The following is a 20,554-nucleotide window of genomic DNA, read 5'->3' as shown; positions in this document are numbered from 1 at the left end:
CCTACAAAAATTTAAAAAGTAAAAGACTATATATAGCAAGAATACTGTGCCAATTAACAAACAATATTATTTTCCATCATAGAAGGTGTTAAGTTATAAGAGATTGTGAAATATCAATATATTTGGATGGACAAATCTGACTACAGAAAATTAAGCTTTAGTTAAAATTTTTCAATCCAATAAATCTTCATTTGACCTTCTAGATCACATTTATAAAATGCATCATTTATTTCCCACTGAAGTTTAGGAGAGCCAAAATAATTAAATTACTGTTTAACTATTTTCCACATATAGAACCATATTTTAAGACAGATTAGGCCCAATCATGTGTTTCTTTTTCTTGATATATTCTACATTACATGGGAAAGTCACTGACTCTCTCATAGCCTCCTATAAACTCATGAAACTCTCTCATCCAAAGAATGATTACTTTTATATCTTCTGACACTGATTGGAAGTAAAAAACAAAACTTGATAATTTATAATTATTACAGCAATTAAACAATGAATATTTATTTGATGCCCAATTGTCCAAATTTCATATTACAGTTGCAATACATATATATAGAAACTGCTACATGAATAGTGATTTTCAAGGCCCATATGGAAATTAAAGAACATATGCTACATATATCCTGTACCAAATAAGTCTTAGTAAAGGATCAAAGTCAGAGAGAAAATAAGTTCACTTTTTTCTGGTTAGTATCAATTTCAGAATAAATAATTTAACATTTCAGCTCCTTAGAACAGTGAAGTATATCTAAATCTCTAGAAAAATACAATCTAAGCAACTTTTATGTATAAATTACATAATATTTTATAACAAGTAAAATAATTGCCTTTATTAATAGGACATGCCTAAAGTTTGTTTAGTCAAAATTATTCTGCAGCTAAGTATTACAACAATAAAAATATAACTTGATGCATATTTTATTATTGAAATTTATTTTTTTTTTTTATTTTTGAGATGGAATCTCACTCTGTCGGCCAGCCTGGGGTGCAGTGTCGTGATCTCGGCTCATTGCAACCTCCGTCTCCTGGGTTCAAGCAATTTCCCTCCTCAGCCTCCCGAGTAGCAGGGATTACAAGGCACCCACCACCATGCCCGGCTATTTTTGCATTTTTAGTAGAGAGGGGGTTTTGCCATGTTGGCCACTTTGGTCCTGAACTCCTGACTTCAGGTGATCTGCCTGCCTTGGCCTCCCAAAGTGTTGGGATTACAAGCGTGAGCCACCGCACCAGGCCTATTATTGGAATTTATATGCAGGCTTTCCTACTCAGAGTTAAATTCTGAGTCACTTTTGAGTTCATCATCTTCTTGGGTCTCATAGGTTTTTGCTGAATTGTTACCTCCTCTGTGTTGCTGGAGTGGCTGCTAAATTCACTTACCAGGCACTCACTCTCAATCTAGTATCCATGAACACATCTTGCCCTACCATTAAACAGTAAGCTCCTTGAATCCATTGTATCTTACCTAGCAATAGATCTCCTACACTAGTAAACACTGTTATCAGAAAATAATATATGGTTAGTGAGAATTCATTCTGATTAATCCCTTTTCTCAAGTCTTCTCTCATTAGTGCTTTTAGATATAGCTCAACTAGCCTCACTCCCAAATTGCTGACTCCCTTTCTCCAACTTGACTTCTAGAGGGATGGAGAGGGGTACAACTGTCATAATCAATATGAAAAACTAATCAGTTTATTTTTGTCTTCCCATGCCCCTTCCTATACTTCTGTCTCCTATCACCTTATCTTCCTGATGGTATCCCCTTGCCCTCAGCCATGCCACTGTGCTCACATGCCCTAAAACAGAGACAGTTGAGACAAGGAGTCTCTCCTCATTGATTTTATCAATTTTACTCAGGGCTGTAATATTATCTCTGATTCACTATTATAATTCTGATCCTCCCCAATAAAACTGCCATTTCCTCACGTTGATTTCACATAGATGAGGAAAAAATACGCTTTTTTCAAAGTCATGAGATACTCTTAGGTAACCTCGATAAAATGGGAATAGGCAGCATCTTTATGTATTTTAAGGGGCGTATTTGGGACAAACAGAACTCCCTAGTACATCTTAAATTCATCCACCTGATTATCTTTAAGGCTGGTCCTTGCCATGAAAATAGCAAAGACATGATTTTCTGACTCCAGTCAATTACAGCAGAGACCATAGAAAATCAGCTGTTCTTTTGTTTTTTTCCATCAGTTTTTGTCTCAATCCTCCAAATTTGGCCATTCAAGTCTAATATACATAACGATGGAAATAACTATTGATATTAGTTATTTTTAACCATTTCATATCTATACACTGATTAATAGATTTTAAATATATGTTTTTACATATATTACATCATTTGATCCTCATTATAATCTTTAGATTAAAATAAAACAGGCATCATCTCCTTAATTTTGTAGCTAGAAATGAGGCTCTGAGAGGTAAAGGGGCATATTCAAAATCACCAAGTAGTAATGTGCTCAGCTAGTACTCAAAGCAGGTCTTGTGGCTTCAAGTTAAGTACTTTTTGCTGGTACCATACTGCTCCTCATTGAGGGCCAAAATTAACATTACAGAGAGTTGCACTTGGACAATCAAGTCCTCAGCCAATCTGAACTGAGGATCCCTTTACTCATTGCTTTCTGGGCTTTGGAATTCCTTGTCATGAACAGTCCTTGCAGGAGACATGGGAGTATCTCACTTTGTATTCTTCACCAAATGGTAAATCTAATGTCAGTGAATTTTCAGGGTAAGTTGTTTCTCTATTCAAGGGCCCTTTATAGTTACGTTCTAAAGGCTATACTGAAATTAGTCATTACAATGAGTCTATGATCTACTCGTGTTCAATCCCAGTCTACTTTATTATAATTTTTATCGCCATAGTTTTTTCTTCCAGGTTACTCTTCCATGAAACTCAGACATAGACTCAACCATAAAAAAGGCACATTCTGGCCGGGCGCGGTGGCTCAAGCCTGTAATCCCAGCACTTTGGGAGGCCGAGACGGGCGGATCACGAGGTCAAGAAATCGAGACCATCCTGGCTAACACGGTGAAACCCCGTCTCTACTAAAAAATACAAAAAACTAGCCGGGCGAGGTGGCGGGAGCCTGTAATCCCAGCTACTTGGGAGGCTGAGGCAGGAGAATGGCCTGAACCTGGGAGGCGGAGCTTGCAGTGAGCTGAGATCCGGCCACTGCACTCCAGCCTGGGCGACAGAGCGAGACTCCGTCTCAAAAAAAAAAAAAAAAAAAAAAAGGTCATATTCTAACCTAATATTATCTGTATAACCCCTACTATAAAGAAGCTTGATTTTGAGATCAAAGGCTACCCCCTAAAACTTCCAGCACTTCCAGCACTTCCCTATTCTAAAAGCAAATACACACAAGACATTAAATGTTTTAAATGCCTTATCAACAAAAGATTACTGAATAGTCAAATTTTAGAACAAGCAGGGATTTATGAACTAATCTAATCTAGAAATTTAAAACCATGTTCTATGAGCATAACTTACACTTCCTGAATTCAGTCATAGGAAGGAGAAAGAGAAAATGGCAGATATTCCTCCCATCTAGTAACTATTATTTTCCAATTTATTAATTTTATTTTAAATATTATTTTAATATTAAATATTATTTAAATTTAATATTTTATTTTAACTAATAATATTTTGGACAGGATAATTTTTCTTTTAAAAATTGTTAATCTATTTTAACTTCCTCATCTTACAAACAATGAAATGGATATGCAGAGAAATCATATGTTCTGGCTACTACTGAAAAAGTTAGGCCTAAAATGCAATTTTCTATATCCATTGTTTTCTCTGCTGAGATTACCTTCTACATCTATTGTTCTCTCTGCTGAGATTATCTCACCATTATTTGAACATCCTCATGAAGATGAATTAGTGTTAAAGATATTTTATGATTATACTAAGTATTCATTTCTGTTTGTAAACATATATTTCTTAAGCAAGGATCTTTACACCCTTGTATCTTCTCACCACAATCTCTAGCACAATGGAAGCTCAATTCCATTAGCTGATGCAATGAATATTTAAGCAAAGTGTCAGATATGCTTTATTCCTGTGTTTTTCATTTCATCATGAAAATAGAGTATAATTATCTCTTCAGAACCCTAAAATGGGGTCAGTATTACACTCAGTTGCCTTTAATTTAGACAAAAAAGAATACTTCAAAAAGTACACATGTGATTATTTTGTTAATTAATACATAATTGAAAATATTGGGCCGGGCACAGTGGTTCATGCTTGTAATCCCAGCGCTTTGGGAGGCGGAGGCGGGTGGATCACTTGAGGTCAGGAGTTTGAGACCAGCCTGGACAACATGGTGAAACCCCGTCTCTACTAAAACTACAAAAATTACCTGGGTGTCATGGCGCCTGCCTGTAATCCCAGCTACTTGGGAGGCTGAGGCAGGAGAATCATTTGATCCCAGAAGGCAGAGGTTGCAGTGAGCTGAGGTTATGCCACTGCACTCCAGCCTGGGCAACAGAGAGAGTCTCCACCTCAAATAATAACAATAATAATAATAATAATAATGGATATTTATTTGAAATTTCTTATGCCTTGCGCTAGTAGGGAAAATGAAATAAGTATATCGAGTGGCTCACTTTATGCATGATTTCCAGAAGTATACTTACAAATTCATGCAGAATGTGAAATGAAAACTCACAAACTTGTCTTGGTCACAAACTTGTATTGGCTGGGTCTGTCACGTCTGTGGTGGAGAGCAAATGCTACCCATTTTTTAATATCTGTGAATCACAATCTTGTAACACAATTTATCCAAAGATAATACCTTGTTTTCTCTTAAATATTCTATAGCTTAGTGATTTATTAAAATGTGCATGTGTGTGTCTACATCTTAGTAATGAAGTAGTATCATTTTTTAATGATTGAAATAAAGCTCAATTGATCATTTAGTTATTACATAAGCCACTGATATCTTCAGAAATAAAAAACAATTGTCTTTGTAACAGTAAATTCTTTCAAAACTATACTCTGATAAATTTTAAGAGCCTGTCACATTTTTTTGCAAGTGATAATGACTGACTCAAATATATATATTTGTGACAGTTAACTACTTAGTTCTCTCGTGCTGTCTATCTCCATATGCAGAGAATATAGCCTTTTAAAAGTCAACTATATAAGGTCTTTATGTATGGAGAGAGAGAGAGAGAGTGCAAGAGAACTAAGTAGTTAACTATTAAAAATAATTTGCAATGAATTAAGGTAAACTAACAACTTTTTAGTTTGGGAAGGCGAATTTTGAAGGGTAACTGTGTCTCATGCACATAAACTAAACTACTTAGAATTTATCATATCACATTTCATTTATTTTGAAAACTGCTTTAAATATGTACTATTATATAACATGATGATACACTGTAATGCTTTAGAAAGTGTAGCAATTGTGAAACCATGCTATTACTGGTTGCTTATATCAAAATATTTTTTGAACATGTTCTTCTATTTTTCCAGGAGTCAACACTTACCTGACATATTACATCATATTTTCTCATAAATACTCCAATGTTTTCTCATCTCAGATTATTTCTAACAATTATCTATACACCTAAATACATATATTGATTGTATAACTTTTTATATTTGAAAGCATATCACATATATTAAAAATATATCAAACTACAGTACATAAATTTCTAGGTAATTACTTGCATTTCAAATCTTCCCAAAGAGTTGAAATTCTTTAACACTATATTTATACATTTTGGCAAACTACTTACTAAATAAGACTTTGTCTTCATCAAATCATACAAATATAAAGTCTATCATGCAAAAGTTCCATATTCCCTGGTTCTTCTTAAACAGTATATAAATAGGCATATAAAATTACAAAAATTAGGATATATAAGCTTTGCAGTGATTTGTTTTCATGGCTTGATCATTTCATTATAGCCTTATGAATTTTGTCACAGTGTCTGCAACTAGCAAAGGCAAGTTAAATATACACACTTGCACAATCAGTAAAGAGGTACAAACACCCTAGATCATGCAGAAGATATACAAGGCCTCATTTTGGATGTTTGATCCACATGACATGCAAGCAATATTGTATCAGTAGTGCTTTTGGAAAAATTTATCAGTAGGGCTTTCTTTTGATGGATGACTTGTGTGCTTTTGGTTTTATTTATTTATTGTTTTGGCCTTCAGCATGCTATTTGTTGTTTTTTTCTGTAGGTGACCCCTGAAAGTACGTATGTAAACTGCAGTGTAGAATGCAGTTCTAGAATCTCTGTGGCAGAAAAACATGAAAGAGAGAGAGACAGAGACAGAGAGAGAGACAGACAGAGAGACAGAGAGAGAGAGAGAGAGAGAGAGACGGTTTTATCTCCCATTATAGTCAGTGGTAAAATTTCCTTAAATACATTTTGGCCTTCACTTTCCTTTTGAAAACCTTGCTATGGGGTCTACTCGCCCCTTTGAGAGTACTGCACAACCTTCGCAATAGATCATTTAGCACTAGTTTCCACCTTGGAGTAGATCTTCCTACCTTTCCAGTCTTAATTCTGTGGGAAATGGCTGCAAATCGATGGTTGAGCTCTGAGATTTGGGGCTCTACTAATTTCCTGCAGTGGTCACCGCGGTTTGCCATCAAGTTTGCTGCTTGGTCACGTGTGGAGTCCACCTTTGGGCGTATGTCATTCAGTTCTGCCTTTAAACGCTATATTCCGTGAGCAAGAGATAGGACTTGAAGTTAGTAATTAATGAAAGTCAAGACAGAAATAGAGAGCGAAACAGAGCGAGTGAGCCAGAGAGAGTGAGAAAGAGAGAGAGAGAAAGTAAGAAAATGAGAGCAAGCACATGCAGAAAATAGAAAGGGAGATAAAACCATGATTGCCATAAAACAGGAGTAAAATGAAAATACATGTGATTTCAGAAAAATAGATCACTGTCCTTAAGTTTGATGCATGTCTATTTAAAATGTTTATTTAGTCTGAGGAAGGACAGGGATGTTTTCTTATGTTTTGCAACTATCATAATGTATTCTATTTAGTCTTATTTTATTATATCGTTACTGAATTTAATAGTTGTGGAATAAACTAAGTATGTGCTCAGGAGGGCAGGTAGCTGAAGAACACTTTTCTATTCCTTCCTGGTACTTTCAAGTTCCTCTTTGTTTATTACATTGAGTGTCATAAGAAAAAAAGTGATTTTCTAACACATACAAATTTTGTGTCACATACAGAGGTACTGAGGAATGTTCTTCCTGACCTGCCGGGTCACAGACATTATAAGTTAAATAACTCAGACCCTATTATTCAAAAAGCTTTGAATGAATTTCACCATAAGATGACATCTCTGACTATATATCAAGGGACAATGAAGAGCACAATACAGATCCACATCAAAATAAGCTTCACACAATAGCATAAATGTGTTTTCGGATAACCTGGAATGCATTTATAATTTTTCATTAAAATATATTGTAATCTGTGGAAAATATGAAAATATCAGAGGCATAAAAATGAACTGCATAGAAAGAAACATATTTTTTGAGTTTTCTTTAAATAGTAAACAACTAATCAATAAATTTATCAAACATTTCAGCAAAATACAAAAATGTATTTAAAAGAGAGCTGTTAAAATTCAACTCTACCTATTTAACTGAGAAAGGAGACATCATCAAATAGAAACAATGTAGTATCAATAAGGTATATATACATATTATACCTCTCATACCCTTATATCAGAATCATTTTTTAAACAAAAGATGATTAAGTTGCCCTTGAAAAAGAAGCCAGGGCTTCCTAACAATCAGTTTTGATACTAAAACAAAGAACCCAAAGCCTTGTTTACATGTAGTTAAAAATGAAAACCTCAGTTTTACATAAGCCCAACATTAAGACTAATTACCAAGATTTGGATATGGCTCAGGCAAAAACAAACAAACAAACAAACAAACAAAAAAAACCAGCTGATTGGATTTCAGGTGTTGATTCAGATGGGCTGAATGAATGATGGTGTCAGATTGTTCTTTGTGTTAGACACAAGAATGTAGTACCACCATTGACATAGGCAGAAATTTGCAATATCATTTCAAAATAAATCTTGGAATCTCTTTCTGAACAGAGTTCACATTGGGTATAATTAACTAAGTGATGGATATGAACAGATATCCAGATTACAGAACTCTTCAAAATCATTAATTTCCATTCAAAGGGGGAAGAAAGGAAAAACGGAAAGATAAAAGAAGGAAGAAAGGATTGTTTTACTCTTATTAAGACGTCCTTAGTATCTTTTAGGACAAACATGATTGAAGTAATTGTACAATTTGAACGTTACTTTTCATATTTTATTTGCTACCTTAAGCACGTCTTCTTTTTGCTGGGATTTCTTTTTCTCTGATTCATCCAAAAGTGTGTCAGCCTGAATGATCCACTTTGTGATGTGGTCCACATTCTGGTCAAAAGTTTCCATGTGTTTCTGGTATTCCTTAATTGTACAGAGATATACCATGGCATTATAGGTTAGACAATATTCTTAAAGAATTTTTCCTATGTTCTAAAATTTTTAAAAGACAACAATACAGTTTCATTCAGATTAGTTTTAAGTGGTATTTTTATATAGAATATTGCTCAAATATAAATAAAAATATATTAAAATATTTGTTATAGATATTGAATTAAGAGCCAGCATATACGTGGACTTGAGAAATTTTCAAACACAAAATTATTACTGGTCACTTATATATCTTTTTCTCGTGACAGAGAAGGGTGTAAAAGCTTCTAGCCTTTTCTCTTACCAACAAAAGATTTAACCACTCTTCTGCTCTTGAGGTGACAGCTATCCAGTTACTATTCAGAAGACTGAGTTTATCTTCCACCAATGTCTCCTTCTTGCCCAAAACTGTTTTCAAGGCCTCTCCTACCTCTGTGATACTCTTCAGGTGCACCTTCTGTTTCTCAATCTCTTTTTGAGTAGCCTGTGAAAAGGATAGCATTGACCTTCAAGTAATATATTGCAGTCTTAAGATTTAAGGCTTATGAAATGGCTTTCTCTACGGTTACTATGATTTTGCAAGGTTTTAAACCTATAACTATGTATTAATGAATCATGAAAACCATACCATATAAATTGCAGCTTCATTATTGGGTAACTATGAACATATATATGTACCTAAGCATAATTCATGTCTTATTTTTCATCATATATATTTAATAAACATATTGTTCAACTAAATATATTTACTTAATTTGTTCATGTAGTGGCTAAAGGCAGACATTTGAAAACCCATCCACAAATAAGAAACTGCCTTTAGAAAATTCTGCAGTATGATGCTACTGTATTTCTGCAGCAGGGATTTTTTAGGCTTTTAGTGCCATGGATCTCTTTGGCATCTGTTGAAGCTTAAAAACCCTTTTTCAAAATAATGCTTTTAAAAGCATAAAACAAAATGCACAGGATTTTAAATGCAAACAATTATACTAAAATACAATATGCAAAACATTTTTTAAATATTTGTGATGTAGTAATACATGTTTTATTTCCTAATATGTTAATTAACAAGATCTAGCATCAGGTCTTTAGGATAATTTCAATGTAGTGATGATGAACATAACTGGTATTTTTAAGTATATACAATGTCTGGAACATGTTATAAAAGTGTCTGTCATTTCTATTAGTGACAAAGTCATGGGTATTTCTATTGCTGGAGTTTGTTGCTCACATCTTTAATTGAAAAAACGCTTACTTTTGGTTTTAGGTGAATAAAAATAAAGATGTAGTTTTCCTCCAACCCAAGTTCACAGACCTTAATTCTATCCACATGCCCTATACTAAAATCTCCTAAGAGAATACCACTATTTCCTAAGAGGTGATTTATACAACATGAAAACAAACACATTTAACATGAAAAAATATATAGAGTATTGATGGAAAAAGTGATCTTAGTACAAATGTTTACTACCGGCTCTGCATAAAACCCATTTCCTGGTACATAGCATGGCTGACAGACAACGTGGCCACTCTGCATTCCACTGTGTCTGTGCCTGATTCCTTCCCCGCCTGTCTAGTTAGTCAGCTGTTGGACATTCACAGAGAGCTGAGCCAGAGCCCAACAGACCCTTTCTCCTTTCTCAATAAGGTTAACAGAAGAGACTGTGATTGGCACTCAAGTTGAAAAGCTATTTGCGAGTGGAGCTGATGTCTTGATCACAGAAAGCCAAAGCAAAACAAAATCATTGAGAAACAGCAATAACAGGAAAGTGGAGGAAGCCCAGCTACAAATAATCAGTTAATAAACACACAAGGAGCAACTCTGTAAGGCGAGCCCATATCTAATTTCTTAAAAAAAATTACAGTATGAGATTAAGAAACTAGGTATAGGCTAGTCTCACAGAGTCGCTCTCAACATGTCTTTTCTGTCTTTATAATATACCAAAGTAGTCCCGTGGCTGTCTTTCTGCCACACCATCAGGTCCTGGTGCACTCAAAATCACTTCTCATGCTTTTTGTTTTGGTTTTGCCTTTGGCATCAGATAAACAGGGGAAATAAATGAGGAAACAATACAAAAATTTTTATGCAAGACAGAATCACTGTTTTTCAATTCTAAGATACTGTTTTATGTTGCATTTTTTTTCAATATAAACATGCCTGAAATTAAGGTACTTAATGCCAAATGAACATGACAGCTATCATGCATGGGGTTCTTCATATGTAGGTGCTATTTGTTGCACATGGGTGAGCTTAGCCATTCATATAAGCAATTTCTTCATTTATCAATCATAAGTGTTGCCTGAGCTCCTATTATATGCCAGTTACTACTGTTGCACAATCATATGTAATTCTCTTCAACATATTTTGGTAGATTATTAGAAGTATCTCATTTGGGTAGACACAGCCTCTTTAGAGCTTGACTTTAGAGTAGACACAGACTACATTTTATCCCTTTTAATACTTTGTCTTCACCCATTTTGTAGTATACAACCTCTATAACCATAGATGTTAGCCATTGTTACTAGGCACTGTGGGATAAAATGGTAAAGAAGTCCCCGTCCTTCAGAAACTTATATTCAAGTATGAGTTTGTCAAAGAGATGGACAATATGTAAATGAGAATTATCTACTTACTATATTCCAGTCTAGTGGCATGTCACTGCAGTTAATTTATTCACAAAGGTAACACTTCACAAAGTTGAAGCTTAATTTATATTTGGATTATTATCTCTTAATATGTCTTCATAAAGATGACACTATATTTTAGCATCAATGTAAAAAGTTATTGTGTACGTAGATTTTTGTTTCTTCCATGACAAGCAATGCAATTAAAGGCAATGGAATTTTCCAAAACTCAGAAGAGATCAGAAAAGTTTTGAACTTAGGGGATAATGTTGCAGGTAGTTCCTGGCTCACAAAAACTATTATGCATCAACATCTGGCCAAATTATTCCAGTTAATTTAAATAATGTCCAGTGATGTTCACTTGATAGGAGCAAAATAGGAAAAGTGGACTAATTAATAGTGTCTTCCACAAAATTATAAATTAAGACTAAAAGATGTTCAAGTTATCACCATGATGAACTTGTATTTGAAAAAAGCAGTGATATGATGGTGGTTTATAAATGCTAATGGTCAAAAGTGATTCATAGGAAAATTTACACTCTGTAAAAAAAAAAAAAAAAAAAAAGAGAGAGACCTAGAGTTAAACCTTTATGTATGCTATTCAACAATAAACCAGTATTCAATCATTTGTATGAGTGCTGTTTTGGGTTAGGAAAAAATACTGTGTTAATTTAGTAGGTTTGAAATTTTTCCCCTTAAATGTGTTTTTAATCCAAGGTATGACTTAAGAAATAAGACTTAAATAAGACTTAGCCTTTAAATACTATGCTGAACTTGCTTTCTGAAGATCTCAAATAGTAATTGACCAATGTATATCAGGTGCCTAATATCTAGTCTGCACTGTGCTATTCACTGCCAGAGATGAGGAAGGAGGTAGTCTTTGCAAACCTCACTCTAATCATGCCTACAGTGTAGCTGCAGAGGAAAACTTAAATGTAATAAAACAATTTGATATCATACTAGAAAAAAATCACATTTTTTGGAAACAGATGAGCCATGGCTAGAACAAGCATGAATGACTACAAGGGAGAGGTGACACTTGAAGGTAAAGTGTGCCATAAAGCATGGAATGGTTTGGATTGACTAAAGACAAAGTATGAAGCAATGAGAAGGTATGAAAGTTGGAATAAAAGACTGCCATAGAGGAACAGGGAATCCTTATTGTAAACTAAAAAAGAATACATTTGATGAGGTTGCTGAGGAACCATTTTCTCTGGCTCTACTAGTTTCCCATAACAGAAGAATGTCTGCATCTTCAGATGTATGGAGAACCAACCTAGAGCTACTGCCTTGGCCATTCCCTTTATACCTGTACTCATTCCTCTCAAAGGGAGCTACTTATTTATAGGGTTGGCGAGATGGAAAAAAAACAGCTGAACATATATGGCATTTCCTCCTTTTCAAAAGCATCCAATTCTCAGCATACATGCCTTCTTCTGCCTTGTGAGGTGAGAGGTAGAGAGGGTTCTGGAAGATCTACTCTTCTGAAGCAGCAAGTTCAAATTCAATGACTAAATTCACTAAATCGTAACTCAGACACTTTAGGTTTTTCAATCATGTAGTAATGTGATAGCTGCTAGGATCGATTTTAAGGCTGAAGAAAAAGCAAGATTGTGTATACTCAGTTTTAATTTGACCTATGACATGATTGTAAGTCCACCTTCAGGAGACTCAAGAGAAGTTGAAGGCAAACTATATACTTGGCACTAAGGGTTTTTATGATAAAGGGGAAAATGTCTGACATAAGTAAAGTCCAATTAAACTATAAATTGCCACAATGTCTAACATATTATTTATTTTCCATATGTTACTTTGTAACATTTGATAACTCCAGTATAAATAGTCCAAATACTAAGCACTAACTTCCATGCTTTCAAACAAATTTGCTGTCTACTTCTTAGCCATAATAATTTGTAAATGCTACTCTAATTTCCCTATTATAAAAGAATGAGTATAATGAGTTAATTTATTCCAGTGAAGTCATACCCCATGTTGATGGGAAGGATGAAGAATGCATTCTGATTCATTCCCCATATCCACAAGTTTAATTGCTTGTAGAAATTTAAAATGGCATGTTAGGTTCAGGGTTCAGCTATCAACTCACTTCACTGATACAGTAGCAAGATGAAAAAACCATCTCCATTGGTCTCTGCTGATTATACCATCAGCATTTTTCATCATTTTTATTTAATGGTAGAACAGTAAAAATTATTGGAACAATTATCTGGTCCCATAGGAACACCTTTACAAATATTTTCCTTCAGGGTAAACAAATGTAGCTCATTTAACCTCCATTCTCTCCTCTACCCATTTCACATTTTAACAAGTTTCCCAATACCTTCCACAAATTTTCTTGGAATTTCTCAGGGACTTATATTCTTAAGATAACTTCTCTGTCTGATCTCCTGTTATTTTCACCATTTATTTATTTATTTATTTATTTATTTATTTATTTTATTTCATTTTATTTATTTTGAGACGGAGTCTCGCACTGTCGCCCAGGCTGGAGTGCAGTGGCACAATCTTGGCTCACTGTAAGCTCCGCCTCCCAGGTTCACTCCATTCTCCTGCCTTAGGCTCCCAAGTAGCTGGGACTACAGGCACCCGCCACCACGCCTGGCTAATTTTTTTGTATTTTTAGTAGAGATGGGGTTTCACCGTGTTAACCAGTATGGTCTCGATCTCCTGACCCCGTGATCCGCCCGTCTTGGCCTCCCAAAGTGCTGGGATTACAGGCGTGAGCCACTGTGCCCAGCCTACTCCCTCTTTTTAACCAAATTTTATTATCTTAAGAGTGTCCTGTTCTCTAGAACCTATCTTCAATCAGCACCACATTTATTTAACTATGTACCTTAACATCATTTCCTTGTAGATTCCTCCCTTTACTAGGACTCAATTAAATTTGGGCTTATTTTAGCTATTCCTTTCTCTTACGCATGTTCCCTGTAATATGAATAAAATACTGACTAAAACATCCATAAAAGGCATCTTGAGAGGTTCCCTTACCCAAGTGAGTTCTACACTTAGTATTTGCAAATATTATACCATTTCTGATCACAGGGAACCGGAGAGAGTTCTTTTACCTTTTAGCTACGTAACATATTCATGGAAAGAAAAGGAATACATTGCCATATTACTGCAGTTCTAAGATGTGCATTTGTCACATTTTAAGGATTCGGAAATTGAGATGTAACATACAATTTAGGTTTACCTTGAAAGTGGTAGTGTTTTTTTTTTTGTTTTTTTTTTTTTGTTTTTTGTTTTTTTGTTTTTTTTTTTTAAATTCTCAGCAGCTGTAATCATATCAATGGTGCATCACATAATCTACCATGTCTTAAACATGAGGAAATGAGATGCTAATTGCTTTTTCAGCCCCCAGCATGACTCTATCAAGGCCAGAGGTTTAGGACATATTTTACTGTTAGGCTAATATGACAGAATAATACAATGATAAATTCAAAAAGAACATAAAACATTAAATAGTGGATTCTATAGCAATATGTATTGACTTTTTAATAATAATGTATTATTAAAGAAGAATTTCATGAAAGCAGAATGAACAGAACAGAAATAACAGCTCTAACTATAATGACAGTGAATAGTGACTCCAATGGCATTTAACAGATGTTCTATTTTCTAAGTAACAGCTGCTTGATGCATTCATTGCACTAAGTTAATGATCTGCTAGTGTTATTTCACTTCACAGATAAATTACTGTGCTTGCTTTTAAAAAAGAAGATATGTAATTTTTCATGGGAATGAGAGTATAACAAACTTTAGGGTAAGTAATAGTTCTTATATTTTTATAGCTAAGAGGAGTGACGAGTTGAGGCAGTTATCCAGATAATCTAGGACCAGAAACCAGATCTCTTTAAACTCTGAAAGCTGACTGTTTGAAAAATATATATACAAGACATGGTTGACTGAGCTGAATTCAGTTCTCACCAGACAACTTGAAATTCGTGGATCTTGTATCACATTATCTAGTGATTCTCAACTTTGCTGAATGAGACAGCTGGTTACAGTTAGACCAATTAAATCAGAATCTCTGGAAGTGGGCCCTAAACATTGGTATACTTTTCAAGTTTCTCGGGTGATTTTGATGTGCAACCAACGTTGAAAACCACAGGCAAACAGGAAGATGCATTATAAGTTTTTATTGAGTGACAGTCATTAAATTCTAAAAGTAAACTGAAAGCGAAAGGATAATTGAAGAACTAGTAATTGTTCTTCCTGATGTTAAATATTATCAAACTTTGTTTCCAAAATAAATGTGAAAAACACAGTAACTTGTTAAACAAGTGGCTATTTAGACATAGGTTATTCTTCATTTAACACCTTGAGTTAAATTTATTAATACCATTTTTGTGTGCGTGCGTGTGTGTGTGTCTATGTGTGTGTTCCTCTCAGGCAACTCTTGGCATACTAAGACTACTGTTAATAAAACAGGCGGTAGGATGAACATACTATAGGACCAAAATTTTTCCAGAAAATCTTATTCTACCAGTTGAAATTTTAGATGGCACCATGGATATTTAGAGGTTTAATGGAACTAAATTATTTAACTGAGTTGGAATTTTTGATGATTAAAACAATATTAGAAATAAAATGTTAGTGATTAAATCAGAAAATCATATAGATTAGACTTTGTCAAAGCTTGTATTTCCCAAACGTGATGATCATCAGGGAAGTAAACCCCCAATTAATCACATACATATTTACTTTCCTGTGGTTATATTTTCATGCTCAATTCATATGCTAAACGATATTGGCCAGTAATGGGATATTCAGATTGATTTACTTACACTCAACTAATCAGAGTGATTTTAAGATATTAACAAACAATATATGAAATCTAAAAAACACACCAGTGGGGACAGACTACAGACTGTAATCAGTGATAGATACATAGGTTTTCATTTTATTATTTTAATGAGGACTTACATTGTCTGCTCTTGAAATTTAGCCATGGTTTGTTTCATTCTTACTGTAAATGAGTAGCTTTTTTGTTGCTTTAAGCTTAGATTACTTTAAAATTACTAGAAAATAAGATTTCTTATGATAATCTGGTATAGTGGAAAAAATTGTTGAAATCAGGCATAGTATTGGATTCCAGTTACAGTTTTGTTATGTACCAGGACTTGTATTTTTCCATCTATAAAACTGAAACATTTGATCACGTGATTATTTTTGTTCTAAAACTTGTAAAATTTTAGATTCACATCAGCATTTTTTCTCTTAAGAACTGATTTGTCATTATAATTTTCAACCGTTAATTTGCAGGTTATGTTTAAATAGGTATTTCATAAGTAAGTCCTATGTGTCAGGCAATATCTTATGTATATGGGAAATACCAGTGAGCAAAATAGACGTTTTTCCCTGTCCTTTTGCTGAATGAAATATTATTGCCTACATAACAGTCCAAGAGAGTAGGGGGTATCATGACAGCTCAAGGAACTTGTGCAGTTCCGATATTCAAACTCTTCAGGTGGTAGTAATCTCCTGTAGATTGCCTTGCCATTTCCTTCCATCATCTCTATTCTACAGCTATCAGTGTTTCTCACCTCAGCCTAGAAAATTCCATTAACAGAAAAGGAAAAGTATCTAAACATTCATGGGGTGATAAATGTCACTGTGATGGCTGCCTCGTGGCACTGTTGTTGTCTGGACCATGCAGCTAGCTAGGAGTGATTCATATTTTTAAAATCTTAACATTAATTTTACCCTCTTTAATACTACTCTGATTGAAGAAGATTGAATTTAAAAATACAGTGAAAGGGCTATGTGGCTGTGGGAAGTTCCAATTAGCATTAATAGTTTAAATTTTCAGTTTTCATCATCAATCTTTTATCTCATTTGTTAATATTCTCAAATGGTTTTCCTCCTGTCATTTTAATTTTTAAAAAATTCTTTACCTTTTAAACAATTTGGCATACTTTTAAAAATTATTCTTTTTTTTAATATAACTATAATTTGGAAGCGTGGTCATAGAGTAAGGGCAGACAGGACAGTTTTCTTACTTGCAGCTGTCCCTTCAGTTAATCAACCCTGACCACATCCTAGCTACTTCTGGAAGTTCTCCCATTCTTTCTCTGTGGGCTCATTAAGAATTAGAATACCTAAGATATTCTTGAATTCATAAATCCCTTCAAGTAGATGGTATCTTTAAACATCTTAAATTGTGTCATGCACCACCCACTATCTTTTAGAAGGGCTATGCATTCTAGTACCTATGGTTTGGAATGTGTGACTATTGAATTTTGAGCAGGAAGAAAACTTATATGAATCATTCTATTTAGCAAAGACCAATTCTACAATGCCCCTGGCCTATCAAAAGGATCCTAGAAATGCCAAACCTCTGATGCTCATTCAAGAAGACATGGCAAAATTCTAGGGTCAAACAGGGCACTGCTTCTATATTAGCTTTCCTCTAGTTCAGGAGTTTGAATATGTTCTGTAAATGGCCACACAGTAGTTGTTCTAGGCTTTGTGAGCCATGTAGTCTCTGTCACAATTATTCAACTCTGCTGTTGTAGCACAAAAGCAGCCAGAAAAAATAATCAAATATAAATTGATACACCTCAATAAAGTCTTATGTATAGGCACTGACATTTGCCTTTTTAATAATTTTTATGTGTCTTGAAATATGTAGTTCTTCTTTTAATTTTCTCCAACCATTTACATAAAAACAATTTTCAGCCCATGGGCTGTAGAAAAGAAGGTGGCTGAATGGATTAGGCCTACCAATTATAGTTTGCCCATCTCTGCTCTCATTTATCTGACTCTAATTAATTTACCTTCCTCTTGGTGAGTTTCTTAGGCATTGTTCTCTATTAGGAAGCTCAAGAAGTTGGCTAGAATTGATATGGCTCCTACTAGCTCAGCTCTTTTCATGGTTTCCATGGTAACATTAATCCTCATATTAAGGATCCTGGACCCACATGACTTTGAAATCCTTAGGAGAGTGAATGACTATTAGAAATCTAATCATGGTCACCCTATGAAAGCAATCAACATCTGTTATTTTCTGACTTTTTAACAAAAGCCATTCTGACTGGTGTGAGATACTATCTTATTTAGGGTTTAATTGGCATCTCTCTGATGATTAGTGATGTTGAAGATTTTTTCATATGCTTATTGGCCGCTTGTATATCTTCTTTTGAGGAGTGTCTATTCACATTCTTTGTCCTGTTTTTAATGTGTTTTTTTATTTTTTAATTTCTTGTTGACAAGTTTAAGTTCCTTATAGATTCTGGATATTATTCTTCTGTCAGATGCATAGTTTGCAAATATTTTCTCCCATTCTGGAAGTTATCTGCTTACTGTGTTGATTGTTTCTTTTTCTGTACAGAAGCTTTAATTTAATCAAGTCCCATTTGTCAATTTTTGTTTTTGTTGCATTTGTCATTGAGGTCTTGGTCATAAATTCTTTGCCTAAGCCAGTGTCCAGAAGAACTTTTCCTAGGTTTTCTTCTAGGATTTTTAGTAGTTTGAGGACTTACATTTAAGACTTTAATCCTCCTTGAGTTAATTTTTATTTACAGTGAAAGGTAGGGGTCCAAGTTCATTCCTCTATATATTGCTAGTCAGCTATCTCAGCAACATTTAATGAATAAGGTGTCCTTTCTCTGTTGCTTATTTTTGCCAACTTTGTCAAAAATCAGTTGGTTGTAGGTGTGCAGCTTTATTTCTGAGTTCTCTATTCGTTCCATTGATCTATGTGTCTTTATCTGTAACAGTATTATGCTGGTTGGGTTACTATAGTTTTGTAGTATATTTTGAAGTGAGGCAATGTAATGCCTTCAACTTTGTTCTTTTGGCTTAGGATTGCTTTGGCTATTCGGGCTCCTTTTTGGTTTCATATGAATTTTAGAATTGTTACACAATAGACCCATGTAACAAACCTGCACATGTAACCCCTGAATCTAAAGTAATTTAAAAAAGAAAGTAATCGAGAAACAGAGAAAGGGATATGGAGCTTTTTGCACACTTGTCTTGTTTACAAAAAGGGAAATAAGATCATTTTCAGACGACCTTCAGTTCTGATGTTACCTCACCCAGTGACTTACAGATCTGTCCTCTCTAACAACGATTCTCTCTGAATAGAAGTGATCTTAAGGATAGCAGAACATCACTGCTGCCACACAAACCGACCATTCACAGGCTAACTTTTGGTTCCACTTTGATGAAAATTCTCAGTTCTCAGTTTGCGCTATTCATTCCCTTGACTCTATTTTCACACAGGAATCATTGATAAGAATCTGTCAATCATGCTTCAACATAGACAATAAAGTAAAAAAAAACAAAAAAACAAAAAAAACACATAGAAATATCCTGTTTAAAAACTGGGAAGACAGTGTTCCTTATTCATCTTGCTGAAATCAATCTGCTAGGTTCCTGTCCTGTTGCTCAATCAGGAGAATCTTTGGTCAATGCTTAGCCAAACCAGATGAACAGTGGGTATGCTCTTTTGAAACCAGTAATTCTCATCAAGTAGGTGTTCTTTAATTACTAAGATTTTTCTGACAGAACCTGGCTAGTGGGGTTTCCAAAAGGAAAAATCCCAAGCATTTGGTTTTGTATATTTTCTTATGTTCTTATATGTTATTTTAGACACATAGTATACCAGATGTAATCATTACTTCTGTATGCATAACACATCTTAAGGAATGAAATATTACAAATATCATTTAAGCGTCCTGTTCACATCCCACTCAATTCTTTTGTCTTTCCTCATAGAGATAGCTCTTGTTTTGTATTCAGTTTATATTACTTCCCACACATGTTTCTGCTTTTACTATGTATTATATACAACTTAATAATGTATATTTCTACATATTTTATCCTTTTTGTAAATGGTATCACCCTGCAACATTTAAGGTGTTTCCAATTTTACTATATTTCTCAAGAAGCTTGACTTTTATAACATCTCTTTCATCATTTTAGGCAACCTTCCCCTTCCTTTCTAAAGGGGACAGCATTAGAAAATAAATGGTGAATTGCCCCCCTAAGCCTATGCCCAGTTTATAAAGAACATAACTGATATTTTGGCCAGTATAAGAAACTCTCCTGGCCGGGTGCGGTGACTCACATCTGTAATCCCAGCACTTTGGGAGGCTGAGGCAGGTGGATGACCTGAGGTCAGGAGTTTGAGACCAGCCTGACCAAAATGGTGAAACCCCGCCTCTTCTGAAAATACAAAAAATTAGCAGGGCATGGTGGCGGGTGTCTGTAATCCGAGCTACCCAGGAGGCTGGGGCAAGAGAATCGCTTGAACCTGGGAGGCGGAGGTTGCAATGAACCGAGATCGGGCCATTGCACTCCAGTCTGGGCAACAAGAGCAAGACTCCATCTCAAAATAAATAAATAAGAATAAACTCTTCCTTTCAGTATCTATTTGGTTTCCCTATAAGTTGGAATAATTCATCTCAATGCTAGTAATACTGCTCT

At 34.6% G+C, this 20,554-nt stretch overlaps 1 protein-coding gene across 13 annotated transcripts in view; it reads right to left on the bottom strand.

Moving 5' to 3' along the window:
• Positions 1-20,554, bottom strand: part of LOC105490348 (dystrophin) — a 2,266,916-nt gene that overhangs the window by 1,269,865 nt on the left and 976,497 nt on the right. For 12 of the 13 annotated variants that reach the window (XM_071089080.1, XM_071089088.1, XM_071089087.1 and 9 more), the window contains 3 exons: positions 8,787-8,966; positions 8,348-8,476; positions 6,534-6,704 (listed from right to left, as the gene is read on the bottom strand). In XM_071089080.1, the coding sequence (XP_070945181.1) occupies positions 6,534-6,704; positions 8,348-8,476; positions 8,787-8,966 (480 nt within the window). The remainder of the gene's footprint in view (positions 1-6,533; positions 6,705-8,347; positions 8,477-8,786; positions 8,967-20,554) is intronic. The other variant, XM_071089085.1, reaches the window with a different exon arrangement.

Source organism: Macaca nemestrina, chromosome X (genome assembly GCF_043159975.1).
Source record: "Macaca nemestrina isolate mMacNem1 chromosome X, mMacNem.hap1, whole genome shotgun sequence".
Taxonomy (NCBI): Eukaryota; Metazoa; Chordata; class Mammalia; order Primates; family Cercopithecidae; genus Macaca; species Macaca nemestrina.
The sequence above is the reverse complement of the archived record's forward strand: the minus strand, read 5'-3'. Positions and strand labels throughout refer to the sequence as shown.